The 22,685-nt window shown below is 37.0% G+C and overlaps 1 protein-coding gene across 1 annotated transcript in view; it reads left to right on the plus strand.

Annotated features, from left to right (window-relative positions):
• Nucleotides 1-3,103: 3,103 nt before the first annotated feature.
• KAT2B (lysine acetyltransferase 2B) overlaps nt 3,104-22,685 on the plus strand; it is a gene marked incomplete at its 5' end in the record, with an annotated part of 30,064 nt that continues 10,482 nt past the window's right edge. The window contains 9 exons of the mRNA XM_010712805.1: nt 3,104-3,266; nt 7,151-7,296; nt 7,810-7,899; nt 9,430-9,611; nt 12,190-12,381; nt 13,778-13,884; nt 15,573-15,698; nt 19,185-19,321; nt 20,669-20,877. Coding sequence (XP_010711107.1) covers nt 3,104-3,266; nt 7,151-7,296; nt 7,810-7,899; nt 9,430-9,611; nt 12,190-12,381; nt 13,778-13,884; nt 15,573-15,698; nt 19,185-19,321; nt 20,669-20,877 — 1,352 coding nt within the window. The remainder of the gene's footprint in view (nt 3,267-7,150; nt 7,297-7,809; nt 7,900-9,429; nt 9,612-12,189; nt 12,382-13,777; nt 13,885-15,572; nt 15,699-19,184; nt 19,322-20,668; nt 20,878-22,685) is intronic.

Consider the following 22,685-nt stretch of genomic DNA (forward strand, 5'->3'; position numbering starts at 1 on the left):
AAAAAAACACCCTAAGAGTTGTTAGAGAAAGATCTCTGGAATAATTCAAACAATACAAATTAACATCTGCTTCAAAATATCTGGCAAGGAAATGCTACCAAGGGCTGAAAAAGATCTGCCACTGAACACACTGTTTTCATTCTGCTGTGCGTGGGCTGATATTTATTTTTGGCAGCTTAACTGAGCTGTTATCGCAATTCATACATCTGTTTGTTTGCATCTTTGCTGTTAATTATTGTGTGACACTAAAGTTTTTGTAGTTACTCACTGTTTATAGATTTTTAGGCTTTATCATAAACATTGTGTGGTGAGCTTCTGCAAAATGCTGCTTCCATTTGGAAAAGAATTTCTCAAAATGCCTGTGCCTAGCCTTGTGGGGTTTTTGGTGTGCATCATTTTTCACTGTTGTATGATGTAAGGCAATTAATAATGGGCATTGTGTTATGTCAGTAATTTACAGAGTTCAGTGTTTGTACAGACAGAGTCCAGTTTGTCCAGAAAAGATCAAATCTTGCTTCCCCCAACTAATATTCAGTCTTTGTTTGTTTGTTGGTCTGCTTGAGAACTTACAACTCTCTTGAATTTTCTTTGGCAATATTCTCTTTTTCTGACAGTCTTCTCAGTTTCTCTCCTTGTTTTAACTCTCATGGCAACGTTATCTCTTTCGTGGAGCAAATGTGGATAGATTATTTGGTTTTTATTTAGTTTTGCCTAACTTGAAGTGCTAAATGAAAATGTGGCTTCAAATCATCTCACTTGCATTCCCAGTCCTCACACCAGGGTAATCCTTGGTTCTCAGGTGCCACTCAATCACTGACTTCTCTTTCTAGTCATCAAACATTAATAGGTCCTGTAGGTTTGGATAACAAACAAAAATAAAACCCATTCAGTGCCTGAGAAACTGCAAGAGATAGCTTCTACTACAAAATAACACCCCATCCCAGCCCTTCTTCACTTCCTTGCCAATTCTACTACTCGTAGAAAAATAATGTGAAATTCATTGCAAATCATTCCAGGTTGCATTTGCTGAGGCTTAAAAAAAAAAAAAAAGTAAATTTTAATTTTCCCCAGATTTCCCCACGTTTCATGTTGAAATCTCCCTGATGCAATATTTTAAATGTATCATACACTCATACACTGCTGGGTCCAGACAATGCAGCAGGTCCCTCTTCCAAGGGGAGTATGTGGAAGTGGCTTTGCTGGGCACTTGCAGGTATGTTTCTGAGTATCCTATTGCTGAAAGCACCACTCTTCCCTTCTACCATGCCTGAATGCCATCAGAGCCTGGGGCCAGGAGTCCAGTTGGATAAACACTTCTGCAGTAGGAATGGTAAAAATATCGTGTGGTGCTCAGCAGAACACAGGCAGCAGTTGTCCTACTGCTCAGGTTGCAGAATATTGAAATTGGAGTGGAGGAACATTTTACCCACAAGTCTACAAAGCTGTCAGTTTTAGGTGCTGTCAAACCACAATCTTTTCTGCTTTTTTTTGGGTACTCCTTCCTTAGGTGAGATGAGATTTGGAAACATAATAGGAAAATGAAATAGGTTCCTAAAATAGATTCTATTAAATGTATTCAGAATAATTTTGAAAGATGTCATGTTAGTGCTGAATGTATTAACTCCACCATTTTTCCTACAAAGGTTGATTCAGCCATAAATATCACACAGAAGTTGGTACTTTCCTCACGGAGCTCTTGGCATTGCAAATTCGTGAGGATCTCATTACGGCCCAGCGCACAGATATCTCTGAATAGTAGAAAAACATTCTTTTCTTCTGATTAGATCTTCAAATGGGAATGTGAATGCTGTTAGGAGAACCTTACCATGAAAATAACTAAGAACTTCTGTAAAAAAATCCCCTCCTTTAAAGCTGCTCTTCAGATAAGATCTTAGCTGACTGATTTGAAATGTGATTACCCAAGTCTTCACCTTCCCTTTTCATGTCTATCCCTGTTAGCTGCAAGCCCTTGGTGTTGTTTCAGTCAGTGACCGTAACTACCTAGGTTGCTCTGAAAGTAATGCCTCCTATTTATTTATGGAAATTACAGCAGATACAAAGCCCACAATAGCACTATTTAATAGAACAAGTTCTCATCTACAAAACACTTTTGTCACCACCATTAGCTATGTGTTTTTGGCAGCGATGAACAAGAGCCTGAATGCCACACTTGTAAAATATCTGCGTGGCCGTTCAGAACTTGGCTTGCCTTTCATGTTGAAACTGCTGAAACACCTCGCTGAGCTCACATCCACTCTTTGATCTCCATAAATGCTCAGCAAGCATCAATGAAGGTCAATGGGTAATGTTTTCTCTGCATGGAGGAATTCAATTCCACACTTTCGCACTTCCATATCAGACACCATTTCATCAGACTGCCCCTCTGCAGTTGTCTGTCTGGGGGGGAAGGTTCAACTTCTACTGCCATACCACCACCATTTGCCTCTGACACACACCAACATAATAAAATAGGAGAGATTACTTTTGGAGCAGCCCTCAAAGATTTTCCTGGTTTCAGGCTCAAGGTCTTTGGCATTCGCTGTGTTGATGACACGGCCAAGCCTCGCCCTGGACAGCTTTTTTGACTAGCACAGTTACTGCTTGCTTATTTCAATGTTTGGTTAACCCTGCTTGGCTTGTTATGTGCTTATTTTTAGTTGCATGATTTCTTGCTGCCAGTGCAGCTGATAAGGCAGCGATAAACACATTGCCTACTGGATAGCCTCTGGTTGTATCTAAATCATTAAACTGTCATGGTGGATCTGTATGTGCTGATATGATCTGTTTGTGCTGATATACTGGTAAATGTTTGAATGCTTCTTTTATACAGAGCCTAGAATAAGGGCTTTCTGTAAAGGAATTGGCCAGAGTTTGCATATTTATACAGCTTGCATACCATAATATACCATGATAAGCTCTATATTTGGAGTACTATTCCATTTCTGATTTTATCTAGAATATAAAACCTAGCACTGTGTTTTATTAAAAACAAAAAAACTTGTAAATAATAATATTGTTTCCTATTGCCTCTAAAATAGGACAGTTTCACCAAGTTCTTTTTTTGTTGCTGTTGTTCTCACTGATTTGTTGTTGTGTTTTTTAAACTCTATTGGTTGATACTCCTTTAATTTGGTTTCAGGCTGAGGAGTCGTGTAAATGCAATGGCTGGAAGAACCCCAACCCACCTCCCACACCCCCTCGGGCAGACCTGCAACAGGCAGTTGTGAGCCTTACTGAGCCGTGCCGCAGCTGCAGTCACACACTAGGTAGGATTTGGTCTTTCTCCTGGAATCCACGTGTGTATACACACAAGTCTGCACTTTTGCAAGACGAAATTTAAGATGCCGTGCTGAGATTTGGAAACTGGTGGACATAAATGTCTGTTTGCTTAGATTAAGATATGTCAGAATTATTCTAAGTGAATTTCGGAGAAATAGAGCTAAAGTACAAGTTCTAACAACACAGACATTTTAAGCTGGTAAAATGCAAAAGCACCATTAAGATGCCCATAGAAATTTCAGTGCTTCATGTGACATATGCATTAATCTCATGTTGTTGGGACTTTATTTGTATATATTTTGGAAGTACCTGCACAAAATCCTGCTACATATTTTATTTCTGCAAATGAAAATATTTATTTATTGCAACAACAACCAGAAAAAGATGAGTTTATCACTGTAATTTTTTTATTTAAAAATTGTGCTTATACAAACTAAATTTGATTACTTTTTTTTTCAGTATATATTAGCAAATATTTAATAAAAATTCAGCTATCACAAAATTCAGAACTAATTGAACAGAAGCAGTTCCTTTTAAATTTTTTTGATGTGACCATAACTTAGGACCATGTAATAAGGAGAAGGAAATCTAAAGCTTTCACAATGGATCATTTATTCACTTATTTTTTTAAATAACATAGAACTCTGTGGGGAACTTGTTTTTATTTAATGAGGAGGGTGAAGGACAGGGTGGGTACAACTTATTTCTCTTCTGTTCCCTTTTCATGCCATCATTACATTTGACCCATTTCTGGGTTTTTCGTCATTTTCCTTTCTGAGTCTCCCAAATCCCTGTTTTTTTCCTTGCCTAGAAGATTAATAAATACATGGTATCACTGAATGTTTGGTCTCTTCACACGTGTTAGTTTCAACCTTTCATCATACTGCTTCTCTGTGCTGCCTCTGGCTGTGCAGCCAGGGTAGCTTGTGTTACCTGTTCCTTTCATTCCTGCCCAAAAAAGAGACTATTATTTTTAGAGACAAAAGAGACTATTCATTTTTTATAAATCTTATGAGATGTTGAGGCTGTTGGTTCCCAACTTTTTTTGTGGAATTTGTGGATGCTATGGCTTTTTTTTGTTTTGTTTTGTTTTGTTTATTTGTTTTGTTTTTTCCTGAAAAAAAATCTGCTTTTAAAGTTGGAGATTTTGGTCAGTGAGAAATCTTAAATCAGTCATTAACTGTCATTAATTCAGGGAAAACCAGTACCAGTGACAGCTACCTTATGGAACAAACCACTTTTTTTGTTGTTGTTTGTTTGTTTAGAAAAGATAAAGTTTTGGTTTTGTGTGTGCCAACTGTAAGTAATGAGAATGATTTTTTCATTTTAAATAACTGAAATGAGTTGCTGTCTATTTCCTTAAACTACTGGTCAAAATATGTCTTTCAGTGGTCTTTTCCAAGATAATTTTCGTATTCATCCCCTCTAAATGTTACTGTTGAATGCCTTTAAAACTAGGCTGAGCACAAGCACAAGGTGTTCAGGTGTCAGATTATCATCTGTGGTGCATATTTTTTTTATCTGGGTACTGTTGAAATAGAGATGTATAAATTCCACTGAATTTAAAATCATACCTGATCAAAAATATGGGATATATTCTCCTCACAACCATCATCTCCATTTGGTATGCCAGTGTATGCTAGCAACAATTCTGCTTCTCATCTCCTTTTCTTCAGGGATGGGTTTGGCTCAGTCTCTCAGCTTGCCTTACATCTGGATTTTTATTGAATATTTCTTTTATGTGGACAGTATGCTGGGTCACTGGCATGAAACTGAACTGGTGACTGAACTGTGGGCCAGGAGAATTTGCTGCCCACCAGCCTCAAGGCCAGGTGTTATGTACTCCAAGACTCTTCTAAATTTAATTGGTTTCTCTCATTTAACAGTGCATTTTCCTGTTGGTAAACATTATCAGTCTTGAGAATAATGCACTGGTTAAGTAATGTGTTTCTACACTGTGTACATGTTCAGGCTCCCCTCTTCCCAATTCTGTTTGCAGTTCCTGCTATGCACCTTCATGTAACGTGTTTGAGTATTTCTTGTTTTGCCTGTCGTATGTATATTACTTGTGTTTTTACATAAACACTGATTTTGAGATAGACTGTAGAAACATTCCTCCTTAGCCTGTTTTCTGACTGCTATTTCATACAATCAAGTATTTTGTTACTGAAGTTGCACAAGCAATGTAATTAACCTGGTGTTTTTCAGGTCTTCATATCACTGAAATCATTGCATTGGCCTTCTTTCTGCTTGCTTTCTTCTCCTGCATGCTGCAGAAGCAACCTATAGTTGTGGTGGTTTTTTTGCCTTTTTTTTTTTTTTTTGGCAAGTATAACAGCAGCTGAGGTACCAGTGGAGCAATGCAAATAAATGGGACTATTTAACACCAGTTAAGAGTAACATAGCATTTGATATCAGCATGTTAAAGCTTTTGTTTAAGAAAGGGTTTATTATTGGCTGCAGAAATTAGGGAGCAGGCTATTGAACATCCAAAGAAAGGTTTCTTCACTATGTTGTCGATTTCTTTTGCAGTGCTTGTCTAGGATGAAACTTATTACTTTTACAGGATGAGAATAGACAGCTGGGAATATTAAACTGTTGTATCTGGCTCAAAGACAGAAAAGAAATAGTTTTATTCTGCCTAGATTGCTGAATATTTTTCCTTAAAGGAAACCTGTGAGGGCCACCTCACTTACTTACTCAGAATAAAATACCCTGTTATAAGTGTTCATTTAAGTGGAAATGAATGCTGGCTTCTTTCTGATGTTTTGAACCAAGGTGTCCTTTTTACTTGAAAGCATGAATTTGTTGAATTTAAATGTTTTCGTAGCTGTTATACTGAACTACACCTTACCTTGATATTTCCTTGGTGGCTGATAAATATCATCATTTTCAAGTTATACTGAAGTTTTTTACCAGTACTAATCACATTGACATATGATGATAATTCAATAATTGTCTAATAAGAGATGTATTGATAAAAGTTATCAAAAGACATAAAAATTAAAGTGCTCAACTTTTAAATGGTTTTACTTTGCTTTTAAAAGATATTTCCTCCTCCTTTTTGGAGAAAAGGATATGCATACCATGTGCATTGGCCTGGGGTCAGCTAAGATTGTTGCTGTTTGTAATGCAAATGTCTTCTTTTTGGGAATTGACTTTTTGTTTCATATTGCTTTCTCACTTCCTAAGGCCAGTTGCTTAAAACCGTTTTGCATGAATATCCCACAAGCTTTTTGAAAATTATAAATGTGGAACTTGTTACTTAGAAATTACGACATGCTAAAAGATGGTTGGTTCTTTTAGCTGTTTTTTTTTTGTAAGCTTCAGAACAAACAAGTGTGTACAGTCTGCAGAAACTGTATTAGTACAGTGTGAACAAAACATTATCTAAATTTACATGACAGAAAGGTATGAGATTTAGCTGGTAATGTCCAGCTTAAAATAAAAAGCCTATTTATGGAGCCGAGTTTTTTAATCTTCACGAAAATTGAGTGCTACTTGTATCAGTCAATACCTGATTTATCTAATTTACATGAGTTTAGTCGAGGAACTTTGTCTCAAAAGTATAATTCTTCTCAGGAAAAAAGGAATGTAATTATTTATATATTACAGCATATTAATACAGGCAGACAGGACTTATGTTGTCTGTGATTCCAGTTAGTCACATTCCTTGTGCTATGGGAATTACCTCCTCGGGGCTCTAGTGTGACTTACATTTCAGTAGGCTCTGATAAGAGGCTCTTTTCAAATAGATCTTTACCTCTGCAAGCATGGTTTTGTTGGCTTAGTCTGAGATATCTTGGGAAATGTTTTTGATATAGATTCTCTCAATAGGCTTTCCACATATTTGGATTTTTATTTTATTTAGCTGCTCATGTTTCCCACCTGGAGAATGTGTCTGAAGAAGAAATGAATAGGCTGCTGGGGATTGTACTGGATGTGGAGTATCTGTTCACCTGTGTCCATAAAGAAGAAGATGCAGACACCAAGCAAGTTTATTTCTACCTGTTCAAAGTAAGCTGAACTTGTGCAGGATCTTGTCAGTTGTCATGCATAAGCCAGTTTCACTGCTCAAAATGCCCCTTATGCATGTATTGACTTTATCCAGTGAGAGATTTTCTTTTCTTCAGCATGATACTTTAGCAGCTACCCCTAGACTAGAATCTGTAGTGCTTGCAATGTATCATATCTTATTCCAAAAGTCAGCCAGATGATTCAGGAGCTAACCCCGACTCCCATCCATAAACTGCTTCCACCCACAGTTCTTTTTGTCTTCACTCACAAACTGGGAGAAGTCACTTGACATAAATGCTAACTAAGCTGCCTACGCATACATAGAAGCCTTTTGTATGAGTTTCAAAAAAGATATAAAGCAATTAATGGTGAAGTTAAGGAGCTATAAATTTATGTGACTAAGAAAACAGATACATAGCTAGGAGATTTTCAGCACTGCTTGCAATGTGTTTTGTATTCTATTGACTTTCAATGATCATTTGTTAATTTTCTTAAATATTTATCTTTTAACAGCTTTTGAGGAAGTGCATTTTACAGATGGGAAAACCTGTTATTGAAGGATCTTTGGAAAGTCCCCCATTTGAGAAGCCTAGCATTGAGCAGGTAAATAAAAAACATTATTTTTTTATTAAAACATAACCACTATTTTTTAAAATATAGCATTTCAGGCAGTTTAAAGATGTTTCTGTATATTTATCAAGACAATGACTGAATCTGTAGGAGACTCCTACAGCTTCTTCTACTTTAGCATTAGTATGATAGTCACATTATTTCACTTCACTCATCATTCATCTTATGCTTTACTGAAACTGACAGGTTTTTTGTGGATTTAGAGAATGAAACTTAAAATACTACTTTTTTGTGTGGCAGTTCTAGTCTTTCTCTGTCTTGTGTGATGAAAAATGCTGACAAAGTTTTGAAATCTGATATTAAAATGACTTTTGTCTTCAGTAAGTCAATGTAAATGTTACAGTCCAGTTCAGTGAGATCATAGCCTTCTCTTTCAAAGGGCGCACAACAAAAAACAGCCCCAAACAAAGAATAGCTGAGGTTTGTATAATTCTCAATGGATAAAGAGCATATGACAAATTCAGATTTTGGTTTAGCAAGTTCCTGAGAATGGATTTTTGGCATACAAGCGGGCCCATTAACTCCAGGGATGCTATGTAGAGGCTTACATACCTCACTCAGTGAGGAGCTGAATTTGTTCCCACTGGTGGATGAATGGCTACTCTATTGTTAAACAAGACATTTTAAATGTGAAGGCTATTTAGTATAATAAGTCTATCCTTACAACTATTGCTTTTCGTACTTCGGTATAATAAAAGTTCTTTATTGCTGAATTTTGGGAAGACTTTACCTTAGTTTTTCTTTCAGTTTTAGTATAAACAAGCAATAAGGAAATGTAATAACCATACACTCCTGGTCCTAAAATATGCTACTAAAAGATTTTGTGTAATATAGTGTTTTTTTTCCCTTCACACACTTCATTCTGCTTAAGAAGGTAAAGCACAGAGATGAAAGGATAATTTTTTTTACAGCTTATTCTAAAATAATTTTTCCTCAAAATAGATCAATAATTTCACATTTTTGTTTTAGCGGTTCATTAGTGTTGTACTTGTGAAACACTGGCACTTCTTGAAAAAATAATGTACTGAATAGACAAAAAATTAAATAGAAGCCCACAACACGAACTGTACTATTTTAGGTGATGAAGAATACATATTTTGTTTACAGGGAAAAAGCGTAAATCATGCAGCATGGTTAGCAGCGAGGTAGTACATATATGAACATATAGAAGAAAACCCTGTGGATCTTTCTCTGTTCCCTGATTATTATTATTATTATTATTTAATTTGAAAAACAGCAAAAATTAAAGAATCTTCGTTCTCTCCCACTAACTTGGATCCTAGAGAGGAATAGAGTAAAAACACTTGAATGCACTTGACTCTCTGAACAGAGGAGTCAGCTTGTGGCATGTGACTCAGCGAGGAGTTCTTGGTCTTTGGTACTTATTTTCTTTCTCATATCTTTTTCCTTCTCCAGAGTAAATAGACATAAAGTGATAAGTGTTCAAGGTCACGCCTACAAAAATTCTGGGTAAATAATTAGACATTTTTCTTCTCTTTCAAGGGTGTGAATAATTTTGTGCAGTACAAATTTAGCCACTTACCCTCAAAGGAAAGGCAGACAATAGTGGAACTGGCTAAAATGTTTCTGAACCGCATTAACTATTGGCACCTGGAGACACCTTCTCAACGAAGACTAAGATCACCCAATGATGATATTGCAGGGTATAAAGTGAATTATACCAGGTAATGGCACTTTCGCTTGTTACAAATCTTGCTTACATGTACATAGAGAACCTGTACTTCACAGGTATGCCATGACAGAATTCCTGTTGTCACTGAGCTTATTAAAAAGCTGATGACTTTAATGAAGTCATATCGAGGTTGTACACACATCATTGTGTTGTGAGAAGAGTGCTTTATCAGCCAAAGAAAGGGATTATATGTTTGCAAACAGCTAAACATAACAACTCTTTTGCAACTCTTATGTTTACAGAGTTGTCAGTCCAGTTATGATTAGAGGCTTGTATAAGGTCCTTATTTCATGTACTAAAAATTAAGGCAAGTTCTTATTAAACTTTAAAAATATGTATTAAACTTTGCAGAGCATCTGGTTTGAAACCAAATCATGGAAGATATGAACAATTAAAAAAGAATTCTTAAACATTTGATTGCCAAATTGTGAAAAGATATCAAGTTACTTAAAATTACAGTTCCTGTATGACCTTTTAGTACTCCATCAGAATTCAGAAGAATGACTTAGTCACTGGGGGAAGAAAAGCTAGTATAAAAAACCAAGTCACTTTTAGTTTTACTTTCATCATTAAAACCGTGTGGTACCTTTTCCAGTCAGCACAGAGACAGGAGGCAGTAAGTTCTCACGTCAGTGCAGGCAGCAGTTAGCTACCAGTACTGTAAGCAGTTGATGTGCTGTCAGCTCAACTGTTTGAGGAATGGACAAAGACTGTTTCTCTGCTTGAGGATGAGCATGGACTTCTCTTTTTGGATGTCCTTTCTTCTTGAAAACCCTATTCCCTTCAAGTAGAAGAGCAAAAACCTGTGTAAGTATGTACTATGGATGGTGCATTCAGATAAGAAGTCCTGCAACTGTGTGAGGAAGGACACTGATCTGTATACACTGTCCCTCTACAAAGTCACACCCCTTCCACAAAACTGGAGGGGGTTTTATTGTTTACCAGCAGATGTTATATCAAATCTGTTGACCTACCATAAAGAACTTGAAGAGTCATCCCATCAAGATTTGTCCATGCACTGCAGCATGAAGTAGTCATGCACGCTGTAGAAGGGTGTCATGGGTGGTTTGAGTGAGTCAGAAGTCTGCCCAGATATGGCCCAGATCATATCTGTACCTCTGGGAGATGTGGCCCTGTACAAACCTGTCACCTCAAACACCTTCCTGGCATAAAGGAAGAGGTACTGATGGGCTCTTCAAATTGTATTTGATATCTCTGTTTTTAATATGTCATAGCCAGAGTTAACTAGGATCTATGTTTTTAGGAATCAGTAGCTAGCACTGGATCTGATTGATGGCTTGTGTTGTAAATCATTTTGTAGCTTACAGTTTCTCAAAGCTTCCTGTTTGCAGTCCCTAAGGCTTCCTCAAACATGAGGGCCTCTTTTCATCTAGTTCCTGCTTCTCAGTAGAAGCTTCTCCCTTCCTCTGGGTTTATGCCCTGCCCTGTCACTGGAGGCACTGCTATGGGTGCTGAGGAACACTTGTACACCAAAGGTGCACCATGTGAATTCTCACAGACACTGAGTTTACTCGAAAACATAATGATTTCTGTGTAACTTTATCAGAGTATTACATGTGTTCTTATGCTGTAAGAGGAGTGCTTTATCAGCCATGAACATGAAGCAGAGGTGTGTGTATATCGAAAAACAATTTTGCAACTCTTACTTTTGAAAAGTTGCCCTGTCTGATTAAGATAAAAGAGTTTTGAGGGAGGCTGTACTTTGGATCTGAATGAGACTAGCAGTACAGAAGCCAGAATAGCCTGTTTACACCCAGATATCCAGTTTTCATTGTTAGTTTTTGTGATGGTTGTGATCTAATTCTGTTAAAGCTATAGATAACCATTGGTTCTGTTCATTTGTACTCCAGTGTTAAAACACTGTTAAAACACTGGAGTCCTGTTGGCCTACAAAGTCCATGTTCTCTTGATTTACCTCTTCAGTACCACTGTGCCTTTTCTAAGAACAGTGACATGACTTGCTACACTTTAATATTTGCTTCTTCATGCAAGACTCGTTATGTAGCGAATTACTGGTAAAGGAGAGCACTGAATCATGGCTAATACAAAGAAGCTAGCTGGTGGAATACCAGGATTGGAATCTAGTTGTGTTCCAGTGGAACTAGTTAGAAGTGTCACTTCTTTTGGGTATGTGTTTGGAAATGCAGAAGTTTAAAGAGGGGAAAATAGACCAAGCCAAGGACAAAGTCTTTGGAGTCACAGGCAGAAAGTGCAAGTGTCTTCATGAATGACTTGAGATAATCCTTGATGTCAACATGAATTTTATGTGGTATGTGAGCATTGTCTATCACAAGAGCACCTTGTGGAAAATGTAGCATGGAGTAAAAGAGTATATGGAGACTTAAGAGGGCTTGGCTGATAGTTCTCTAAAAAAAAGCCAGACAATATAAATGCTATTTAACTTTGCCCAGACTTAATGTGGAACTGATTTATACAATCATATAGCTCTCAGTTGTACTATAAATGATGTAGATAGTGCTTTTAATGCTTTCAGTTATTAATTTATATGTTAGATGGTGATAGCTATCTGACTTTTTTCATCCTTACAGGTGGCTTTGTTACTGCAATGTCCCTCAGTTCTGTGATAGTCTACCTCGATATGAAACCACGCAGGTTTTTGGCAGGACATTGCTTCGCTCCGTCTTTACTGTAATGAGACGGCAACTGCTGGAGCAGGCCAGGCAAGAGAAAGACAAGCTTCCTCAAGAGAAACGGACACTAATCCTCACCCATTTCCCAAAGTAAGGTGTTACAAAACGATTATTCGAGGGTAACCACTTGTATGTGACTTTGACGTGGAAATGTCTAAACCTGGGGAAAAGAGGTTTAGGAGGGGATCTGATTAATGTTTATAAGTATGTAAAGGAAAGTGAGAGGCAAATGGATAAGGCCAGGCTCTTCTCAATGATGTGTGATAGGACAAAAAGCAATGCCTAAAGTAAGCATAGGAAGTCCCATGCAAACATGTGGAAGAACTTCTTTATGGTAAGGATGACGGAGCACTAGAGAGGTTGTGGTGCCTCCTACTCTGGATGCTTACCTTTGTGACCTATTGTAAGGAACCCGCTTTAGAAGGAGAGTTGGACTTGCAGATAATTGTCTGGGGCTAGAGATGGTTAGTCCTCAAGAGAATGAAAAACCACATGGACTTTCCAAGGCTGGGTAGAGATAGGTTTTGTTGCTCCTAGTATTATTAACAGTGCCTTTTAATACTTTGAAGAGTGTTAAATGTCTTTGGGGCAGACTGTTACAGGAGTGCTTGGTATATCTGAGAACAGGATTGTGATCTGGCCCCAGGTAGGTGTAAGGAAGATTCAACGCCACATTGGTATAAGGAGCAGATTTGCACTGAGAAAAGCTGTCCCTACATTTCCAAAGCCTGGAAAAGTTATTTGGACAACATTAAATATTCACTGATTTGGGGAAATAAGGGAAGAAAAGCACTGTTTACTGAGTGTTTTAAATTTTCTACAGGCTGCCTTGTCTGAAGCACTTGTCTCTGACTGCTGATGTTATGCAGTGTTCTTTTCACTTGCAGTAATATTGAGAAAGGTTTAAAGTTTCTGTAAGTGTACCAAAATGAGATAAAAAAATACTAATATGAAAACACAAACATGCAATTAAATGTTGCAGTAACACACTTAAAGGAATGAAAATGTCTTCCTATTGTTAATAACTAACACTAAGATTTTCTGAATCTGTAAGATGGAGGCAAATACATCTACAAAACGCTGGCTTATGTAGATGGACATATTTTGTCATCATTATATCACATCAGTACTTATTATCTGCCTACATTCAGCTTTCTTATTAGTGCTCAGTTTTGGTCTAGATTCTATCTGTTGGTTTGTTGTTGTTGTTGGTTGTTGGGTTTTTTGTTTTTTTTTTTTCCCATCAAATTAGGCACATATTGCTTATAATCAAAGACAAATTGTTGTAGGTATCGTCTCTCTACTGAATTAAGATACTTATTGTCTACTCCATTTTGTGATAGTGTGCATGTGAATTTATTTGAAGATTGGCCAACAGTGTTTTTTTACAGAGTAATTATTTTTTACTTAGAAAATGTTTATTCTAAAAAAGAACCTGTTTTGAATTCTCCTTTTAAGTTAATATTTCATCTGTTTTTGTGCCTAGGTTTCTGTCAATGCTGGAAGAAGAAGTCTACAGCCCAAATTCTCCTATTTGGGATCAGGATTTCATGGTGTCTACTTCTCGAACTGGCCAGCTGGGAATCCAGACAGGTAAGTATGGTTTAGTGACTGGTTAAGAAGTATCTATATGTAAAGTACAGTACACCTCCACAAGTGATGAATTCCAAGGAATGAATAGATACACAGCTTTATCAATATCTGGCTACATCAAAATGAACCTGCTTCTAGTAAGAACAGATGTTTGACTCTACCATGTCTCTTCCTACCAAGATCCCATCCTGATGATTGAATCCAGCTAATCAAAGGCACTTGTGGAGCAGACTGGCTGCTGGTGCATGTCTCCTGAGTATGCAAGTGATGCAGGGGAACTCATTATAAGTGAGCGAGAACAATGGGTGGATAATTAGCTGCAGGACTTGCTGGACAGTAATCTTCTTGCATGAGGACCCATGCCAGTTCACTGGCTACCTAGCAGCATTTTACCATCTGCTTTGGGTGCAAACATGCACGTGATTTTTTGGCATTTGTATAGCTTTTCCTTACTTTGTTTCCTGTTCTCCAGCTTTATTCACTTCTCTCCTAGGTAACTCAGAGGTCTGTAAGTCACCCTTGAAATTGCAGGAATACTCTGGTGATAGTTTTCTTTTGCTCTCCTGTCTCCCTCTCTATTCTGCCCAACAGCATTTAAAATCTGCTTTTGCAGTTTATAGATTGACTTGATTTTTCATTATTTTAGGACGTGAAGACTGGAGTCATTTAATTCTGTATTTTGCAACAATTGCTGATTATCAATTGATTAAACTGTTATGTCAGGACTTCATCTGATAATTAGTTTCTGAGATTAGTAGGGAAAATTCCACTGTGAGAGAAACATATTTTTTTTCTTAGAAATTCCTAATTTCTGAGTTCACAAACTGGTAAATTATGCTTTAGGCACAAATTTATTACAACTCTAAAATCATCTTGCTCTCAGAATTTATTCTTTCACGTACATTTCTGAAGTGCTTCATTTTAATTTGCAGCACTGGATTCTTGGCATGGAAATGGCACCAAAGAGCTGTTGCTGGTGATGACACCAGGATAAAGGAATGCAAAGAAAAAGACTGCAGGTGTCCAGATTGTGAGCAGGCACCTCATTTTCCCTCCTTCCTCCCACTTTGGCCTTCCTGCCAAAAATCCTAAAACAAATGAAAGCTGGATGATTTTACATGTGGTGGTTTTTTTTTTTTCCTTGTTTGTTTCTGTTTGTTTTAAAATTTAGAGAGAGGTTTGACTGTGACTTTCTGAAAGAGTAGTTTCAACCTCATAACTGGTGTAACAAGTTCTCCCTTCCTTGAGTTTGATTTGTCCAAGCAGGCTTTAAATGCTGTTAAAGTTGACAGATGAAATTGAATGATGAATTTTTACTTTTCAGTGAGCCCCTACAAAAAGTCTTTTCATGAGGCTGAATGCCAGTAACCTTGGCAGACATGTGAAGAAAGCTAATTTCCTTAATATGTGCTCAGCACTGCAGAATAATAAACCCAGATTTTTGCAGTGAGGTGACACTAATGCTGTCATCCAGCAGTAGTACAGTTCCTCACTAAGTTTAGGAAAAATATGTTGAGATAAAGCTCTAATATCTCTGCTTGCCCACCAATTGCTCTGTTGATATTGTTAATGTTACTTGTAGGTGAGTTGTAGTGAAGATGAATCCATGGTCATGACAGTTGTTTGATCAGCGCTGTAATGGATTTTGTATCCTGATTTTTATTTGTGTGCTTTTCATACCATTGCAGTTATCAATCCTCCTCCTGTTGCAAGATCTGTTTCATATTGTGCAAGCCCGTCATCTCTGGAGCAACCCAATAGTGGAAATATGAGTCCTGCTTGCAAAGTTTCTTCAGTCCTTGACCCAAACTTAGGTAACAAAGACGGAGACTGACTTTCTTGCTACTGTTAACGTTAACAGTAGTTATAGTATACAATGACCATGCCTTTCACGTTGCAGTGAGATGGTTTTGCTAAAAGACATAAACACACATGTATAGCTTTTCTCCACTATGGTAATATTTAACTGATATGGCAACTGTCTTTGAAAAAAAAATCCATCAGTTTGTTTAAATTCTATTTATATGGTAAAAGTTCTGTATGTGACAGAGGTTGGAAAACACTTCACTTGTAGTGAAGTACCATAACTTGTTCAAATAGAAAAGGCAGAGTACAAGGGGCCATTGCTTTTTATTTTTTATTTTTTTACAAACGTTTGGGGTATTGAAATTGCATACTTACGAGCAATAAAATAAAGAACAAACACACACGAGGTTAAACAATACCGGAGTGAGGTCAGATTATAATAAGGTATTTTGGGAAAGATAAAAAGATGTTGAATGAGTAAGTTCTCCTCATAAACGTTTTTCAAATACCTCAATCATGAGCCTATCAAAAGAGTTTGTAAGTCAAAGAAAATTTTCTTACTACAGATCAGTAAAATATGTAGTAGAGTCACAAGAAAAAATGATATTTACTCAGTGTGTGAAAAGAAATATGGAATTGACAAGCTAATGAAGCTGTGCAGCTGGGGTATCATTCGATTTGCTTTCAGCGCTATAGAATTGAAACATCATGGATACAGAACTGCCTTTTAAAGGGATTCTAAGAGAATTCGGAAAACCTTTGAATTGTAAGATTCCCATTTCAGATGGTTAGAAGAGAAAATAATAAACTGATTAAAAATTGAATGAATTAATGTATGTGTAACATGATATGTGGAAACTTGGCATTTATTTTGTAAAACACATGAATGTCCATTGGAGAACTGGTGAACATTTGGAAAGAATTTTGAATGATCTAATGTACCTGGATTTCCAGAAAGCTTGTGACAAATTACTTTAAAAAAAAATAAATCTGATTTGGGAAAATAAATGAATCTATTAAGAAATAAGGAGGAAAGTTCATTCACATGTGAATGACTTTAAAAACTAGGAAGTAAATAATAGGAATAAACAATTTCCACAATGAATTAAGGTTAACAATAAAATTCTATTGCTAATTAAACAATTATGCTGCTTGAAAGTTTGAAAAGGGGAGTGACCAACTTAATATTCATGTATTTAAAGTACTGTATCTGTAGCAAGACAGCCTGTACAGTATATCTAAAATATTGGGCCCTGAACTATCTGGTGGTTTCAGAAGGATCTCAGCATTATTGTGGATTTTCCTTAGAGTGAAACAAAACAAAGTGAAAACAACAAACAAACAAAAACATAGCTCACTCATAAGTGCTGTTCACAGTCAAAATTCTCTATCCTGGTTCTGACAAGAAGCAGTATCAGATCTTTAGGGAATAAAAAAAAATAAAAATAAAAATAAAAATAAAAAAAAACAACTATAAGAAAAAGGTAATTATGGAGTGAAATTCCTGTCTTTGGTAGATGCTTCCTTCCTGAATTTGTTTAATTAGTTGCTGTTGCTATATCATGTGTTGGTCTACAGTTAGTAGTATGGTTAATAATTAACACAGTGTGTTTTGATTTGGAAACTTCATATGGATTTTCTAAGTCAAATATGTATGACATGTCAGACTGCACTTGTTTGATATACAATAAGAGTGAAAAAATCTATAATGGATGCTTAATTCCAGTGAATCACAAAATGAAATATTGTGTTATCCAAAAATATGTATTGAACACTTACCCTTCAGGTCAGCAGCACAGAATTTCACTACAGAGTGTGTTGAAGTAAACAGAGAAGTGAATAATTTCATTATGATTTTGTAGAGGAACAGAGCTAGGAGAGGTTTATTCACCCTGATGCTATAGGAATAAAAAATATATGTAATTCCCCATACTTCACATATAAGCCAAAGAATATAGCAGAAGTGCTAGAGTACAGAGCTACTTAACTAAAACATAGTTGAGAAATGAGATGGGATAGGATACAGAAGCAGCAAATAATAAAAGCAAAAAGAAGTGTTGAGAGAGGAAGGAAGGGAAGCAGAGGAGAAGTGTTAACTAGTCTTTCTAATATGCATCAGTCTGATCTAAGGCCTGAGTTGTAAGAAGAGAAAGACCAGGTGATAGTCAAAGGAGAAAAGATTCTTGGGAATAATAATCATTATTGTGGCTTTCCAAGACAGAAGGGAAAGAACTTTCTCAGGATCCGCCACTTATTTTTTTATTGTTACATTAACTCTTTGCATCTGACCAAAGTTAAAATAATGCTATTTTTTTCTTGTTAGACTATGCATGTTACATATGTGTTAAGTTCAAAATATTATCAATATCTTGTTGTATATTGTATTTACTCTTGAGGTGGCAGTGGAAGAATAATACTTTATTAAAATACAGCGGTCTTATGAAAAGGCAAAAATTTTCAATATTATATGTGCAGCAGTGCATATTAGTGAGCAAAAAATCAGTTTTGATGGCATTTTTGTGACTGTGCAAGATAAATTTGCGATATAATTACATCAACTAAGGAATATTTCATACTGTGTGCTTCTGTACCAACATAACTTCACTGACAATTTGGCCTCAATTTAAGAACTTTGAGAAAAGGGTTCTTAGTGTAATTTTTTTTGATCAGTCAATTTAAATGGATTGGGTAAATCATAGTTACTTTATTTATCATACTGGCATGTATATTTCTTGGAAAGTACTGTACTTCTCAGCTATGCTGCCACCTAATCTTGCTATTTTGTTCCAATTTCTTCTACTTCTAATTTTGTAATGTTTGTGAACAGCTGATGTCAGATGTTGTCCTGTTACTTTTGGAGGGACAGCATGTTCCAAGTCTAAGTGCCTTTGTTATCTCGGGGAAAAAAGAAGTGAAGGTTAAAGAGCTGAAATGCAGACTTGTAGATGTTACCTAACCTCATGCTCCATATTGACTGAGGGTGGATAGTATCCTGTGCTGTAACGCTGAGCTTTGTTAGCACTGCTCCAGGTTACTTTGTGTGGGTTTTTTTTCAGAGGTTAACTTCTGTTCTAGGTCCCTGAAGCAGTGTCTTACGCCCAGCATTCATGATTAAAGAAACAGAGTCTGAAATAACTTGTGGTCACTAGCTTGATAATATATTCCTTATTGCAGTATTTCTTCATCCACAATGTATCCCTCACTTACAATTTTTGAACAGCTGATGCTGTTCAGGCTTTTTGTAGGTTCGTATATGGTATATTAGTATTTAAGATTCAAATTTCTTTTCTATCTATAAAAAAAACCTTAAAATCCTAGCTTCTTATTAGAAAGTGATTAATTACAAAAGTGATTAACCTTCTGCTTATATGTGAGAATATCTAAACTGATTCACAGTCATGCTCTGCTTCCTCTTAGCTGGTTTCATGAGTATAGTGATTAAGCCAATTGTGACAGTTTGGTCTTTTTTAATTTGTCCTGGCTTTGTTTTGCAGGGGAAAAGAGAAAAAATAATGAACCGTATTCTCTGGAGGACTCGAAAAGACCAAGGGTTGTAGGAGATATTCCTATTGAGTTGATCAATGAAGTGATGTCAACAATTACAGATCCTGCGGCAATGCTTGGGCCAGAGGTGAGGAACGCATAGACCTGATCTGTCTGTAAATGGCCAATTTTTAATAAATGTTCCACATGAACTGAGGAAGACAAGAGTCCACAAAACATGCTATACTATCAGTAAGAAACATACAGTCTTTAAAAGGGTATTTTAGGTAAGCAAACACTATCGGTGAAATGCATCATTAAAATGAAGAATAATTATAAATTTTTTTAATGCTTTGTGTGCTGTTTGCAAAGAAATTTGAAACTATAATAGTGAAGAACTTGCTTTGAGATTATTTTGTAACATACTTTTTTAACAGGATAATTCCAGAGTACACTTTTTGTTGTTAATCATACATACATCATGTCAGACAAGGCAAAATATGTTCAAATCTTGCAGAAAGATGAAAGACCCAAATTTAAATCTTCTGTCTAGTGCAGAAGAGCTGATTTAAACACTTAGTTGCTCCTTCCACAGTTGCTCTTTTTTTTCTCCTGGAAGAGAAAAACAAACAGAATTGCAGAATTGCACACTTTTTTTTTTGGCTGGCTTTTCCTCCTTCTGTTCTCTTTGCCAGGCTATGTTTTGCAAGCAGCTCTTGTTTGCCAAGATTTAGCTAGAGAGTGCTGAAGGTTTGGAACCACCTACATTTCTTGCTCAAGATATATACTGTGACTGATGGCTTTGCATATTTACAGTCTGGATGTTGGGGCTGGCAGTGACTAGAAACTCAGCAGCCAAATTTCTTTTAAGAAAGTAAACAGTATGTACATGCAGGAATCTTTTGGCATTGTAAAAGGATCTTGGAAAAAGTTAAATTGTCTGTATGAATTTCATCTCTGTGCAAATATGCATATGCAGTTGCTAGATATGTAACGACAAAAACAGTAGGAATTAAGAAAGTGTTTTTTTTTCTTTTTATGATAGTGATGTAGGTAGTGGAAAGCACTACTAAAATGAAAAGATAAAGTTGTGCCTCCAAAGGCATTAAAGTCTCTGGTTTGCAATATGTGTTGGCAAATCCATGACTATTTCTGCCCAAGCTAAAGAAAATGTGAAGACATGGTGACATGGACTTCAACAGGATGATGCTGTGCCCTGTCATGTTTTGGAAGTTGCTGAGATATAAACATCACTGTTGATACATAATCTTGAAAAGAAGCTTGAATATGCCTTCATGTATTGTAGCATAGATTTTATATCTGCTTATTTGATGTTGTCATTTCTGCTTAAAACAAAATAAAGAGTAATCATCGACAGCTCAATTTTTGTATAAAAGATAGCTTGGGAAAAGAGCAGGCTTTGTTTGTTTCTTAAGTTTGTTGCATCAGAGGATGTGAAATACGTACAATGTGATTGTGTTCCTCTTTCATACAGACCAACTTCCTCTCGGCACATTCAGCCCGGGATGAGGCAGCAAGACTGGAGGAGCGCAGGGGGGTGATTGAATTCCACGTGGTTGGGAACTCCCTGAACCAGAAGCCAAACAAGAAGATCATGATGTGGCTGGTTGGTTTGCAGAACGTGTTCTCCCACCAGCTCCCTCGAATGCCAAAGGAGTACATCACACGCTTGGTTTTTGATCCGTGAGTACAGCTGCAGAGGAGTTTCATGAGTGAAATGGAGAGAGAATGATGCTTATTGTAGGCAGTGATTTTAGAATGGGCCAGCCCAAATACTATAGAGGGAACTCTGCCTCTGCTACCCTTTTCACCACCTCTTCCAGGCACTGTGACTCTTGGCCAGTCCTACTGGCAACTAAATACTTTTTCTGTGGCTGAATAAATGAATGCTGAATTAATGAAGCTCCTACATATGTTATTCTTATGAATGTTAGAACCAAAAATCAGAAAATAATTATGGTGTTTGTTAGTGGTCTCTGGGCCCATGCTAACTTGCAGACTGCTCCATCCTGTGTTTTTGGAGTTCGTAAACCAAATGGCAGCAGAGATTGAAGGCTTTTCACTGAGAATAACTTGTGAAATTTATGAAGAACAGCATTTAAGTCAACATGGAGAGAATGCTTAGAATCACTCCTCACACAAGTATATTGCTTTTCTCTGTATCCGTGCACATTTCCTGCCTTGCTTTAGGTAAAAATCTACACCACAGGCACTTTTAAAGAGATATATTGGCTGTAGCAGCATCCATAGGTTGCATGTTGTCCTACATCTACCCTAGTGAACTGATGAATTGTGTTTAAGCAGGAAAAAAAGTTTTTTCTTTGGTTCATGGATATTTAAGTTCTCTCCATTCTGATTTTTATCTTCTGCTTAGCTGTTGTATTACATGGATGTTTTTCTTCTGTTTACAACGCTCTCATGCTGTTGATTTCAACCTTTTACAGTTTCAAGGCTGTCAGGTATCAATCTTCTTTTTGATCGGTAAATTAAGGCTATTTGTAGCCCTGACATTTTTTTTACCTTTTCCTCAGAAGTGTCTATTTTTTCACTGTTTCACTTCTTACAGAGTCTACTTCCAACCAATGTGTTTTCCCCAAATTTCTGTGAACAATCCATGTCCAGTGAGGATCTAGGGGCCTACTATGCTGACTGCAGCTCTTCACAGTGTAGTGTGCTTGTAGGCAATTTGCTGCATGTCAATAGAGACCACAAAAGGAGCTCTGCTTGAGCTGATCTAGACAGCTGCCCACCCTGGTTAGTGATAGAGCCTACCTCTAACACCAGTGATATCAGCCACTGTCTTCGTGTCTGATATTATTGCTGCAGCAGTTATGCAAACATTTCTGGAATGATTTCCTCTGCTATTAGCCTTGCTAGCTCTTCCTTCTGCACTACTCTCTCAGTGCCAACAAGCTCTGCTGCTGCATGCTCTGTGCAGTCTCTGAAGCTCAGACAGCCCAGTGCTGGGAAAGGTGGGCAGAACTTCAATCTCCAAGCATAGGAGACCAGCCCTGGGATCTTTTCCTGTTCTCTTCAGAAGGGATCAGCAAGGTTCTTATGAGAACCATCACCAGTCTGGAATCTTTCTCTTCTCCTGTGTGAGGATAAATGCTGCTTGATTAGGAGGCAGCACTGAGAACTCTTCTGAATTCAGGAGTCTTAGCAGCACTGTGATCTTGAGCAGAGGCTACTGGTTGAAGAAGTTTATGTTCCACAATAACCAAACATATAAGTAAATTTTGAACCAGTGGTCTTGGGCCATGGCCTTCCCCCACATTTCTCTAGGCCCTTCTTTATTGGGAAAGACTCTTCTAGTAGGTTGATAGGAACTGCTGGTTGTTAAAGTGCTCTTAAGTATGGATATAACTGGAGAGCAGATGTGCTTGAGAAAGAGATATAGATATTGCTACAGCAAGAATATTGCTCCCCCTGGTGCCTTTTTTGAACAGTTGACCCAAAGGAAGGAAAATGAGTAGCTTGGACAGCTGAGA

This window comes from Meleagris gallopavo, chromosome 6, assembly GCF_000146605.3.
Source record: "Meleagris gallopavo isolate NT-WF06-2002-E0010 breed Aviagen turkey brand Nicholas breeding stock chromosome 6, Turkey_5.1, whole genome shotgun sequence".
NCBI classification, from domain to species: Eukaryota; Metazoa; Chordata; class Aves; order Galliformes; family Phasianidae; genus Meleagris; species Meleagris gallopavo.